The sequence below is a fragment of the Coccomyxa subellipsoidea genome, assembly GCF_000258705.1.
Source record: "Coccomyxa subellipsoidea C-169, whole genome shotgun sequence".
NCBI classification, from domain to species: Eukaryota; Viridiplantae; Chlorophyta; class Trebouxiophyceae; family Coccomyxaceae; genus Coccomyxa; species Coccomyxa subellipsoidea.
The window spans coordinates 378,088-390,384 of NW_005178022.1; the positions used below are offsets into that span (position 1 = coordinate 378,088).

General features: G+C 53.4%; 3 protein-coding genes across 3 annotated transcripts; 2 read left to right on the forward strand and 1 right to left on the reverse strand.

The window, feature by feature from the left end:
- Positions 1-17: 17 nt before the first annotated feature.
- COCSUDRAFT_59793 (hypothetical protein) lies at positions 18-3,664 on the forward strand (the record flags this gene model as incomplete). Its single annotated transcript, XM_005643352.1, has 8 exons — positions 18-132; positions 475-723; positions 1,142-1,428; positions 1,719-1,896; positions 2,125-2,409; positions 2,653-2,876; positions 3,206-3,361; positions 3,641-3,664. The coding sequence occupies 8 exons, from the start codon at positions 18-20 to the stop codon at positions 3,662-3,664; spliced, it is 1,518 nt and encodes a 505-aa protein (XP_005643409.1).
- Positions 3,665-4,210: 546 nt separating this feature from the next.
- Positions 4,211-5,254, reverse strand: COCSUDRAFT_26086 (hypothetical protein). Its single transcript, XM_005643353.1, has 4 exons — positions 5,092-5,254; positions 4,798-4,835; positions 4,648-4,704; positions 4,211-4,533 (listed from the first exon to the last, which is right to left on the reverse strand). The coding sequence occupies exons 1-4, from the start codon at positions 5,168-5,170 to the stop codon at positions 4,480-4,482; spliced, it is 228 nt and encodes a 75-aa protein (XP_005643410.1). The 5' UTR covers positions 5,171-5,254; the 3' UTR covers positions 4,211-4,479.
- A 2,721-nt stretch (positions 5,255-7,975) lies between these two features.
- Positions 7,976-10,233, forward strand: COCSUDRAFT_59794 (hypothetical protein; the record flags this gene model as incomplete). Its single annotated transcript, XM_005643354.1, has 7 exons — positions 7,976-8,086; positions 8,314-8,418; positions 8,553-8,616; positions 8,872-9,020; positions 9,568-9,747; positions 10,015-10,113; positions 10,225-10,233. The coding sequence occupies 7 exons, from the start codon at positions 7,976-7,978 to the stop codon at positions 10,231-10,233; spliced, it is 717 nt and encodes a 238-aa protein (XP_005643411.1).
- Positions 10,234-12,297: the final 2,064 nt, after the last annotated feature.

The window sequence follows — 12,297 nt, forward strand, 5'->3', positions numbered from 1 at the left end:
GTGATAAAGGTCCAATCATGTCCCTGGAGTCGCTTGGCTCCCTCGCCAGGACCGTCAACGATAGATTTTTAAGGGATAATCTGAGGCGCATCATCTCAGGCACCAACGTGTCCATTTCTTCAGTTCTAGATGGTAAGACATCCGAAACCCATTCTCAAAATGTCGGACTATCAGCACTCACCAAGCTTCATTGTTATCCGAAATCCTTTCAATACCACCAAGTAACCTCTGATTGCTGGTCTGAGCACGGTCATCGCGCATTCATACGCAGTGTAAAATTCATCTGCTAGCAGTGCAAGTTCCCAGCACACCCTGCCACACAAAGCCTTGCTTGTTGTGATCTGTGCCTGTCTGGGCCTGATCCTTAGCGCAATCCTGCAGCTGACACCCATGATGCTACTACCAGCGCATCCGTCATTATATACGCATTGACTGAGTGCAACTGACCTAGCCAATTCGAATTCAAATGTGCAGGCTTCAGAGGCCCCGACAGCGACAACGAGAACTGGGCAGAGCCGCTGCAGAGCAATGAGCCGCAGACACTCCCGAGCGCATTCGAGGACTTGGCGCGCGGTGGCAGCTACGCGCGACAGGGCAGCGACAACATGCTAAAGCGCAGAAATTCCTCTGTGGGCCGCCGGCCCAGTCAGCTGCAGCGGGGGGCACCGGACGGCGCCAGCCGCGCCCCTGAGCTTCGCACCATCTACTCTGCAGCCTCGCTAGGTGCGCTTAGCAGCAAGTTCTAAGCACTGGCCGGCACTTCAACTCAAGTGCTTAGAGGAGCATTTATGGCAGCGGCTTGGGGTATGATCTGCTCTGCAGCCTCGCTAGGTGAGCACAGCAGTCTCAATTGAATGCTCTGCTCAGCATGCACACAAGACTGCTGTCAGTGGCGCACTCACAGCCGCGGTCCTAAAGCAGCAGCATGGAAGAGTCTGCTCTGCCGTCTGGGAGTCTGTCTCTTGACAAACACATCTGGGAGTCGTCACTTAGCGATGCACAAGTGTACATGTTGCTGCGATGGCTGTTGCAAACTGCACGCTGGCGGCAAGGTTACATGCCGAAAGGCTTGGCCAATCATTGTGCTCAGCCTTTTTGCACTGGTGGCACTTTGTTTGAAGTGTGTGCAACACCGGTGCAGGGTACCCAGTGAGTCCCAGAGCGCAGAGGAAGCCAGCAGGAAAGGACCGCAGGCAGCAGCAGCAGAAGCAGCAGCAGAAGAGATGGAAGTGGTCGAAGATTGCAACTGCAGCCTTCTTTATTGCGTGGGCAATTCTGGGCATATGCTTTCTTACTGGCGCTTGGCTCCCACAACACGAGCCGGATCTGATGCACGTAGATTTGGGATCTGGTGAGGGCCAATCGCAGGCTGCCAGCTGGCGCCTGCTCAGCCTGCTGCACCCCGGCAACCCCCGCCGCCTGCTCAAGGTACCAATCTCATCAAAACTTGCCAAATCACCTTCTTGGCAAGATCCTCATCATGGAATGTAGAGGGCGGTATTGTACTGCGACGCTCATTGTTAGAGACCCTGGTGACCTCCTCGTAAGTAGACAGGGAAAGACATGAATCTCTGCGAGGTGCCGTCCTGTCGGGTGCAAATAGGGTGCTCTCTTGCTAGATGTCCTCACTTGGCAGCAGGATCTCAGTAATGATTTTTTGATGAAATTTCACAGAAGGTGCAGCAGAGGTTGATGGTGGGAATGGGTCGTGTGCGCAGGAGAGCCAGGTGAAGCCGCACAACAACATGGGAACAGCGGCGCACAGGCAGCACGGCACGGACGCCTTCACGGCAGCTGCCGCGCGCGTGCAGCACCAGCATGCCGCTGGCCGCTGGGGGCAGCACATGTCCTCGCGCATGAGCCGCTCCCTCGCCGAGGGCGATGCCTCCGCCGCAGGTGAATCAGCACTCCCCGTTTATATCTACTGCCGGCTGATTGCACCTCTTCTGAGCGGATGTCAACTGACCGCCGGCAACAAGCACAAGATCTACAAGCCACACCTCTCTCACCACACTCATAGGTTCTCAACAAGCAGGACACCTTGTTCGCAACCGGAGTCATGCTGTGCCGCATGCAGCCCTTACCATCCTCCTGGCCGCTGACGACCAAATTGAAATTTGGCAGGTGACGGAGCTTCTGCCACAGCTGAAGCGCCGAGCATCGCAACGGCGGCGGCCTTCCGCCCGGGACAGGGCGCATCGGCCGGGTCCGTGGCCAGCAAGGCCGGGGCCGGCAACGGCGGCGCGGTCGGCACGCAGAGCGAGGCCGAGCGCGCGGCCGCGGCCGGCAACGCCGCGGCCGGCGGCGGCGGCAGCGGCGCGTCGGTGGGCGGCGCTGCTTTCGTCGGCGCGAGCCTGCTGCAGCAGGACGCGTCTGCTGCCGAGGTTGCCCAGCAGACACCCACTGCTGGTGAGAACTCGTCTCTCTGTTTGTTCCAGCAACATGCACCGCACTCAAGTCAGCGCAGTGACCTTGCTTGGATCTGCTGGGAAATTGAAAGATCCTGGAGGAAACAGGATTTCTCTTATGTGCAAGATAAGGGATTCCCTGGGGCCCTTAAAGCGTTCAGAGCTACAACCCTGCCTGTACAGTGCCTGTTTAATCCTTGACGCAAGGAAGCTTGCTGATAACAACTTCTGCGACTGGCTGCAGAGGGCCAAGCAAACACGCTGCAGTACAGCAACGGCTACGTCAACGTGACCGGCCCCCACTACCGAGTGGTGCAGCACACTCAGAACCGCGACGTATGCGCGGCTGCATGCGCCGGTGACTCGGCATGCGCCGCGTGGACGCGCATCGCCGCCGGACGGTCGGACGTGCAGTCATGCTACCTCAAGTCCGCCGTCGCTGACCTGGCCGCCGCTCGGCGCAACTCGGTACGTTGCCTGATCTGGTGTGAATGCAATTCCGTCATGGCTGCTCGGCATGCCGAGCCAGATTAGGCACCATTCAGAGGCAGGTCTTAAAGTGCATCAAGCCGCACATGCTGTGATGATTTACCCGAACAGAGTTGTGAGAAGGGAATGCCAAGGGGTCATTGGTGCTCACTGCACTCTGCTGCCTGATTAGTTGGCTCCCAGCAATTTACCTGCACCCTGGAGTTGTGTCCCTGACTTTGTCTCCAACAGCAATTAAGTCATTTCAATGAATACTCTCTCCTGTTTTGGCATGTCAGGAACTAATGAAGTGTTGCATGCATGTGCAGGCAGTGCAATACGTGGCACCAAATCCTACATCTCAGGTGGTGTTGGAGTCTGGGACAAAGGAGCCCAACGCTCTGCCCGCAGCCCTGTACGGCTGCCCATACCCGCCCTCGCGCAACGGCGGCTGCAATCCTCCGCCTACATGCAACTGCTACCAGGTGGGTTACCTCCCTGCATCATCATCGTGCTACATGCGTTCCAGTCCTAAGGACTGGGCATATTAAGGACTCCTGTATCGTCGCTCTCCACTCTTCTTGGTCAATGCTGTTGAGGGCAATTGCGACTGGGCGAGCGCCCCTGAACTGTTTGTTTTGCGCTTCATACAGAAGCATGGGTATTGCAGGATGCTGTGTAGTGAGTGTTGGATGAATGGATGGGCATTTGAAGGATTAAGAGTATGCTGGTAAGTATCTTACGCCTCTGCTTGGTCTGTGCAGGGTGTCTGCTATGGTGACTGCTGAGGAGCATCTTCATAAAATTAAATATTTACTGTAACATTCCTTTGACCTTGGGTCCATTTGCTGTTCTGTTGGGAGGCGCGGCCAGTTGTGAGAGGGGTGTGTGCCAATGCGTACTGAATGATTTGGTGACACCAGAGGCTTGCAAATTGCAAGGCTCTGAGATTTTTTTGCTGAACAACCGCGAAGATGTTATCAGCTGAAATTATTGTTCCTGAAGTGCTTGATCAATTGAGCCATGTTTTGATATGTGCTACAAAGCAGTGTCTGTGCAGAAATCTGAACAGCTGCAGCTTGACAGCAGCAATTGTGTTCTTGTTGTTTTGAGGCTTGAAAAGATGTCTTCCGAGATGATATGAGCTCTACTGCAGCTGTCATGAATTTCACGGATCCGGAGCTTGCCTCCGCCGAGACCCCCCAATGACCCGCACGTGACTCGTTGAGAATGATTCTTTCCAGATTTGAATTCCCAGGGAGCCGGCTGGCCAGTCAGCGCTGGTCAGAACAATCGCTGCAGGGTCTCCACTGCATTTGCAATCACCCAAACTTGACAGCATCCATTACAAAATTTTTGGAGCACACAAAGACGCCATATACTTTTGCAAGACTGCAGGGACAGCCGTTCTCTGGGACTTCCAGAAGCAAAGAGTCTCAGCTCTGCAGTCCTAGGACAAGGAAGCTCAATGGCAAATTGAAAAGCTGGTAACGAAGCAGGCAGCAAACTGTTTGTATTGATACAGGCCAGGCCACCCTATTTACTCATATGCATGCATTCCCGCTGCTCAGATCCAGTGAAGATTCACTCAACAGACTCCCCATCATTGTCGCCCGCAGTGTAACAACGATCCTGCTCCAAGGAATAGCCCAAAAACCTGCAGCAGCAAAGCAGCTTTCAGATACCACCTCCCAGACTTCACACGCCCGCTGTTCCAGTTTGACATCTGTCACGTAAGTACTTGGTTGTATCTACAAAGCAGCCGTCTCACCGCAGCGCTGCTGAGGGTTGTCTGCCCAACATATCTGATCTTGTAGAGTCCAGGCACCTGCTTGCAGGCAATTCCTCGTGAGGTTGCGATCTCGTCGAATTTGCAAATTCAGGTAAGCAATCAAAGAAACAATAGCATGGAAATGCGCACCTTGAATCGAAACGCCTCATATGTGCCATACAGAGCTCCTGCAACACCAGGCCAATTGATAAGCCACAATTTTCACACTATGCAAACGAATCAGTTTGATAGCTGTAGCAATTAGAACGACAAAAAGTATACGGGATAATTCAGTCTACAAATGGGTGTGAGAATCGCTAGAGCAAGCAGCTTCCAGGCTAGGCAGACCAAGATGTGCCTGTCCAGGTCCCTAACAGGCAATGTGCTGCAAAGACATCCGAAGCGCATGACAAAAGATTACACGCTGATTGTGACATAGCGTACCAATTGAGGCGCCCAGCGCTGCTCCAACACTCGCACCGTTCACCACCCTATTCACGCATCTGTTATCTAGTGCGCCCATCGCGCTGAATTTTCTGCAGGGCCTGATGCGAGCGCACAGATCAGGCAATCGTGAGCATCAGATTTCTCAGCAATTTGCGTGTCCCCAGCAAATTGCTGCCCAAGTCTTGGAAAATTTCGGTGATCATGCAGCTGCTGAGCTGGCGATCCACATGGTGCCGTCGCACGAGCGATCCTTGGCACAATCAACCCTCGCCTCCAAGGATTGTGCTGTGATTATCAATTGGACAAGCAATCATCATTGCGATCTCAATCAAAAAGTCTTGGGATTTATATGCACGCTGTCTCTCGATGTCTCGACCATCAAGCAAGGTGAAACCTCAGGCTTTGCATGTTTTGAACAGGCAAGGTCCTCATATACTCAAGATATGCATCTCATATTGTTTCTTGTGCGTGGACAGAAGCTAGAGAAGGCTCTGTTGGCAGAGCTGCAGGGACTGCAGAAGATTCATATCGCAGTTGCCAACCAGATCACACGTCTCAAGGTCAGTACTGGTGCTTAAACAAGTGAAAACTGCACTTCCTTATCTTGTTCAGTACTGCTGTCCTGGTGCATTCCATTCCTGGAAAATCAACCAGCTTCCTGTTGCCTCCTGTCCAGTGTGAGGAGACAGTCCTGCAGCAGCTGCTGGAGAAAGCTGAGGCTGAAAGCCCATCAGAAGATGCTCAGCCAGCCAACAATGCAGCTGCAAGTTAAAAAGACAGCCCTGTTCCAGCACAAGACGAGCCCTTGATGCTGGGTGCTCTTCCGTGCAAATTTGGTAAGCACGCCCTTACTTTGAAATAAGGCAAAATTTGCAGTGTCCTATAACCCTGGCAGTGTCCTGTCTGCCATCTGTGATCCACCATGACCGCTCTGATTTGTTACAGGTGTCCAATTGCAATCGGCTCGCAGGAGCTCATGATCCCACTGGATGTCCTCAGTAGTGTGCTCTCCGAGGAGTCCAGCGCACAGAATTGTCAAAAGTGGTAGTGTTACAACAATGAACCTTGTGCTATTTGCGGCATGAAAATCGCCGTGAAATGCATGGACGCCTCAAGAGGTAGAGCAGGAGAATGCTGCACAGTAAATGAGCTCTGGCGTCACTGCAGAGGTTGCGCTCTGCCATAAAAATATGCAGATGCGCGGCCATTTACACACGGCATGTGGTCATCGCTTCCAATAGACCGTGCCACAACTGCAGATTCTAGAAACAAGCCTCAAGGTACAGATCTGTGTGGCTCTTGACAGTGGGTAATCGATAATGCTTTCAGCTGTGATCTGATATGTGTTACATTTGGGTTTCAATCTGGGCAGGTCATCCATAGGATGTAACCCTTTGCTGTGTATACATGTGTTCTTACTGGTCAATTTTGACAAAAGCTACACCGTACGGATGCATCATGCAGCCATGATTGCCCAATATTAGCTCCTTCTCCAGGGACGCAGTACTGACTAATGACTTTCTTGCAGAGAGGATGGATTTTTAAGATTGCCATGGGCTCATCATGCAGCAATGGAAGCAGCACAGCAGACCAGCTGTCTGGAGAGAGATATATCTCTCTATACCAGCAAAGCTAGTATTGACAGTCTAAAGGCCTGCTAACTTCACAGCATGTCAGATTTGAAAAAATCTCAATTGCTCACTTTTGCGCTCGTATACAGATGGGACCTTACAGCTTTGATCGTATGCAATATGGACATCTTGCAAGGGAACAATCCCCTACACTTGCAAGTGCACAAGGATGTCTGCTTGACAGGGGTCAAAGGTGACAGTGTTTTTAATTAAGCTGATGTGTGAATGGGACACGTTTTTTAGATTCCATAATAGAGACTGATCCGCCAGTCGAGAGTCCTGGTCAAGATCCACAGTGCCCCTTAACGCATGCCGAACGCATCCTGCTTGCACAATAGGTAGGACGAAAACAGCCTCTATGTCGAGCAGGGGGCTGCATGCATTTAGCAGACAATTCATACATATGCAGCTCCTTGGATGTGTGGAAATTACAGGAGGACATCAAATTGCTGTGGAGAAGCTGCAAGAAGTTCCGACGCGGGCGGCCTAAACAGGTTGTTGAGGTCACACGTCAGGTGCATGTGGAAGATAAATGGCACCAGAGAAATTGCCGGACCCCCCAGGCAGTCGGTGAGGATCAGTAGGCAAACTATTGTCTGTGCGGAGGGCATATTGATCAGCAGCTTAGAATAAAGGCTCCCAAAGAGAGCAGTGGTGTCTGCAGGGGCCTGGGAACTTGCTGCTTGATGAAAATAATTCAGATTGACTGTTACAACTAAGCTTAAGTCAAGTGAGTATCACGCCTCATACTAGCGTAGGGACTTACGAAAGCCCAGAATTCGGCCTTTCAAGGAGGTCCAACATCCACCCCAACCCCAAGGACGGGACAAACCACACTCGACAATGAAGGTATCCACCACATTAAATTTTCTTTGTGTTGCCTGCTGTCGGAGTCACCGATTCCTAAGCGCAGAACTGCGAACACAGTCGAGCCAAACAAAATCTCAGCACCCACACTCTGACTCGCAAAAGCGATCGCCATATTAAAGCCTGCCCCATTCTGTAGCGGGTCGTGAACCTTTCATGTGCGATTGCTGTGCAGCACTCAACTATAGTAGTCAATTGCAGGATATGCACTTATCTGAGCCCCTGTTCATTTCTATAGTGTGTTCCCTAGTGGCGATCAGTAGCTCACTTGCTTTTGACCACATCACGCACACGTTGATGCACATATAGACGGTAGTTGAGCATAACTCCTGCTCCATTAGCGCGTGTGTGCCCCTAAAGAACCCTGTGCCATAGAAGCAGACATGCCCTGGTTGACTGACACCTTCACATCTGCACCGCAGGTGGAAGAGGAACTGGCATTAGTCCGCCAGCGGAAAAACAAGGTGAAGGCCTTGATGAACGAGGCCACAAGGGTGAGTTCCTGCGCCGATCTTCCTGCTTCCCTGTCATGATGGCTCCACAGGCATCAGCCTGTTTGACAAGCAAGCAACACACAGCCTGTCTCACCATGGAGACCTGCAGGGCATTTCTGCTGATTCTGGTGGTAGTATGAGTCATGTGGAGCAAAGAGTGGGTGCAGCACAAATTGGGTGCAGTTTCCGTGTGCTTACTGAGGTGATGTCCATGCTGCGTGCCGCAGAAACACGAGGAGGAGAAGATGAAGTACCGGGACAAGATGATAGGCTTCAATTCCAGATGGGACTCCCTGGACAGCGATGAAGCGCGGCTGTTGCGCTTGGCGCAGGTGCATGTTATTCAATCTATTTGGCGCGAACAGAGCTGACACTCTGTGTTTCGTTGAGACTCCTGCATTGAAGCTCTTTTGAACAAATTCCAAGGCATGGCAAGGGGAGTCTCTGAAGTTGATACTACATGCAGGGTGGACGGCCTACGAATGGCCACAAAGCAAACGGCTTCAGAACTCCAGACGCCGAGTCAGATGGTAAGCATACAGTGTCACCTGTCACTTATCGCACCGGCATACTGTGCGCATATGTGCGGCAGACCTGCTGTCTTGTATTGCCATCGTTGCCTGACCTCATGCAACATGCCTACAACTGTATAGAGACCCCATTTGGGGCATTGTTGCAATGCGCGAGGGGTGCTCCAGAGCAGCATGGCAGCTTGCATGGCATGGCACTTATTTGAGTGTGGTGAGAAGATCTTGAGACGCGAGATGGTGTTTTCACTGATGCAGAGGACGACGCGGTCTTTGTGACGCCGGTGCAGCGCGGCCGCTCTGGCAGGTATGAAGACTCGGGTGAGTCAGATGAGGACAGCGATGGGGACTCCCAGGAGAGGCCGCTGCCCAGCAGGCCGCGCCAGGATGATGACTACATGAGTGAGGTGAGGACCCGGTTGCATTTTCTGTTCACCGCTATTTCCTTAGCTCCTTGCATCAGGTCAGAAATCGCTTGAATTAGCTCAAGCGGGTTGATCACGGCTGTCCTATGGACCATGAAATTATGGGTAGCAGCATCGCACAATTTCTCACTTTCCACTAGTCACAGGCTCTGTATTCCTTGCTTGGCTATCTCAGCTGGCCCTGTAACAAGCATTTTCCTTTTATTCAGGATGAAGACGATGAGGAGCTTCCTCATAGTTCTGTGGTCAACAAGATCGCCACCACAAGTCTCGTCCCGCGCGAGGCAAGTCTTCTGACTGTGCACCTGTCATGATACTGCATGCCGCTTCTCCTGTGCTCCCATTGTGCCACTGCTCCTCGCAGTAGTCCTATGCAGTGCTACTGGATGCCCTTGGTTCCCCTGAGATCGACCATCACTGAAGCCAGACAGCAGCAAGTCTTTCCACCCAAATCATGATGGAGAGCTTTGTCCGGCAGAGCAGACGAAACCTTACATGTGGTTCAAATTTCTCAAAATTCAAATTGCAGGTGGCAGTGCGGCAGCAGAGGGCTGCCGCCACAATGGCACCGCCTCCAGGGTTTGGCGCTCCGGCGCCCCCTGGATTCGAGCAGCAAACGCCTTGCGCACCCTCTGGCGCCGCGCCCCCCGGCTTTGACAAGCGCAGCCCCCCAGGCTTCTCCCGCAGCCGGCCCGCAAACGGCACACAGGTAGCCATTCCGTACTGGAGGACGCGTGAGCTTTACTGCTTTGTGTACTTGCATACACAGCGTCCTGCGTCTATGCTACAGCATTAGCGCAGCAGCTGGAGGCTGCACTTGCACGCATGCGATGCAGGAGTGGAACAGGATGTGTCATAACAGTTCGCAAGGCGCTTCGCTAGTACCACTGACGCTAGTACCACAGACAATTTAAATAACAATATGTGCTGCACACTGTCCTGGATCCCTTTCCGCTGACTATTGTCATGCTTGCAGGAGGACCGTGGAGCTGCTCAGCTGCGACACAATGATCTGCGCAACCTGCTCGCTAGCAAGCGTGCTGCCGCTGCTCCGCCAAGCGAGGGGGGCAGGCACGTTTTTATTGATCAGACAGACATAAGCATGCACTGCTGCTTTCCTCCTGATAAGGACAGTCCCTTCAAAATTGACATTTGGGAGTCCTGAGTGGTGCTTGTCAACGCGCAGGGGCCGTGAATGCTAGTTTGCTGTGCATTGTATTTTTGATTTTGTGACCACTCCTAGCTAATTGTATGATACGATGTGGTGGGTGGAACATGATGTCTAAGCCCATGGTCACTCATGCAATTCCCATGCTCTGCAGTGTGGAGTCGGCAGGGAACAGCATTGGCCCCGGGCCGCCGCGGCGGCTGCAGACGCCGGCGGCGAAGCAGGGGGACTTGCGGGAGCACCTGACCCGCATGCGCATGGGACCCTCCGGGCCGCCAAAAAACGGGCCGCCAAACGGCCGCGCACCGGAGAACGGCCGGCCACACTTTGACACCTTCTTCCCAGCCCCCAAGCCGTCTGAGGAGGACGAGGCCCCTGCACCCCCACGTGAGCAGCCACCCCTGAGTGAAGATGTCTTTCTTTATGTCTGCTTGTTAGCCGTTTTTCCTGCCAGCACTGGAAATTCCTTGTGGTTGTAGTGCCAAAGCTGCTATGAGGCCTGCAGTATTATGTGCCCTGAATGTGGATCCTTCAAGAAGCATCTGAAGGGCATAAGCACCTCCTCAGATGTCTTGCAAAAACACCACACTCTTGGCACACCCTTTAAAAACGTGTAGTGCCGGCGTGCTGATGTTGCAGTGCTGCATTTTGTGAATGGAATCTGTATGTGTTACAGCGAGGCCGAGGGGCGCCCGGGAATGGGACGCGGGCAAGTCGGAGTTTGGGGAAGAGGCGCAGCCGCCGCCCCCGCCGCTGCCGCCGCCGCAGCGCGCACAGCGCAGCGGCCGCCAGGAGGGCGGCGTCTACCAGCCGCCTCGCCGCGAGTGGTGCGCAATTACTGCCACTAACATCCACCCTGGAACCAGTAATTCATGGCCTAGAGTGCCTGTCGGCTTGCTTAGCAGCTTGAATGCCAGCTGAGCAATGGATATATTGCAGTTTTGTGGCAGGGTTTGGTGTGTGACTGATGGCCTGCGTTTGTGTGCAGGGATGCTGATGCCGAGCAGCGAGGAGCCAGTCCAGACCAGGGATGGGATCGCAGGTGCTGCACTTCCTCCCGTGCCTTTGCCAGGATAAACAGTGTTTTCTTCCCAGCAATGTCCCCATATTTCATCATGAGGATGTTGCCAGAGTAGGACCTCAACATGCATGGTGATTTGGTTGGCAGGGAACAGTACGGGACGGTGATTGGGCGCAGCGACGCGGAGTACGCGGCTCCGGACCCGGCGGAGGGCGGCGTGATCGACTTCGATGACTTCCCGGGCCTCGCCATTGCCACCAGCGTAGGTTTCTATTTCATTGCAAGCTTAGTGCTATTGGGTTGTGCAACCTGCCAGTGTTCATAGCATGCCATAACTGCCCTCATCACCAGCTCGTGCTGTGAGAGCTTCGGGCCTGCTTGCGTGTGCGCCGTTCCTGATTTCGCTTCTGCATGTGCTTCAAGAAGTCCGAATTGTATCTCTGTCATGTACCTTGTGGTCATTGCCACCCTCACGATTAGGCTTGCGAGTAGAAAGGGCTAGATATAGTAAGTGGAAATAACGAAGACACCACAAGTGAATGCTCCGATGTCCTATTGCTGCAGAGGCCGGAGTGGGACGGGGACGCGGCGAAGATGGAGGAGAACTTCCCGGCGCTGGGCGCAGGACCGGCAGCCGCCCCCAAGGGCGCCTGGGGCGCAGGCGACACCGCAGCCAAGCTGCAGAAGCTGTCAGTGCAGGGTGCTTGACTTTCAATACCCATGATGCTCCATGTAATAATCACACGAATCTCACTTGGTATCAGATTGATGTTGCCGGGGAGGTGCGTATCGCCGTCAGAGAGCCTGGCCCTTTAGGTGCTGCTGATCTCCGCTGACATTGATAGAGCGATTCCGGGTCTGATTGTTACTTTGGAACTTTGGCTCTTTGTCTTTTGCCAATACCTGCACAAGTGAACGAGTGCGTGCAGGTCCCCGGTGTAAATTGTGTGCATGGTGGGTGTGTTTTGTGCTGAGATTATGGCCTGTCTTGCAGCTGCCGAGAAGCCGGCGGCTCCCAAGGTGGATGTGGTGGCGCTGGAGCTGACGGCCGGCCTGAGGCTACAGGGAGA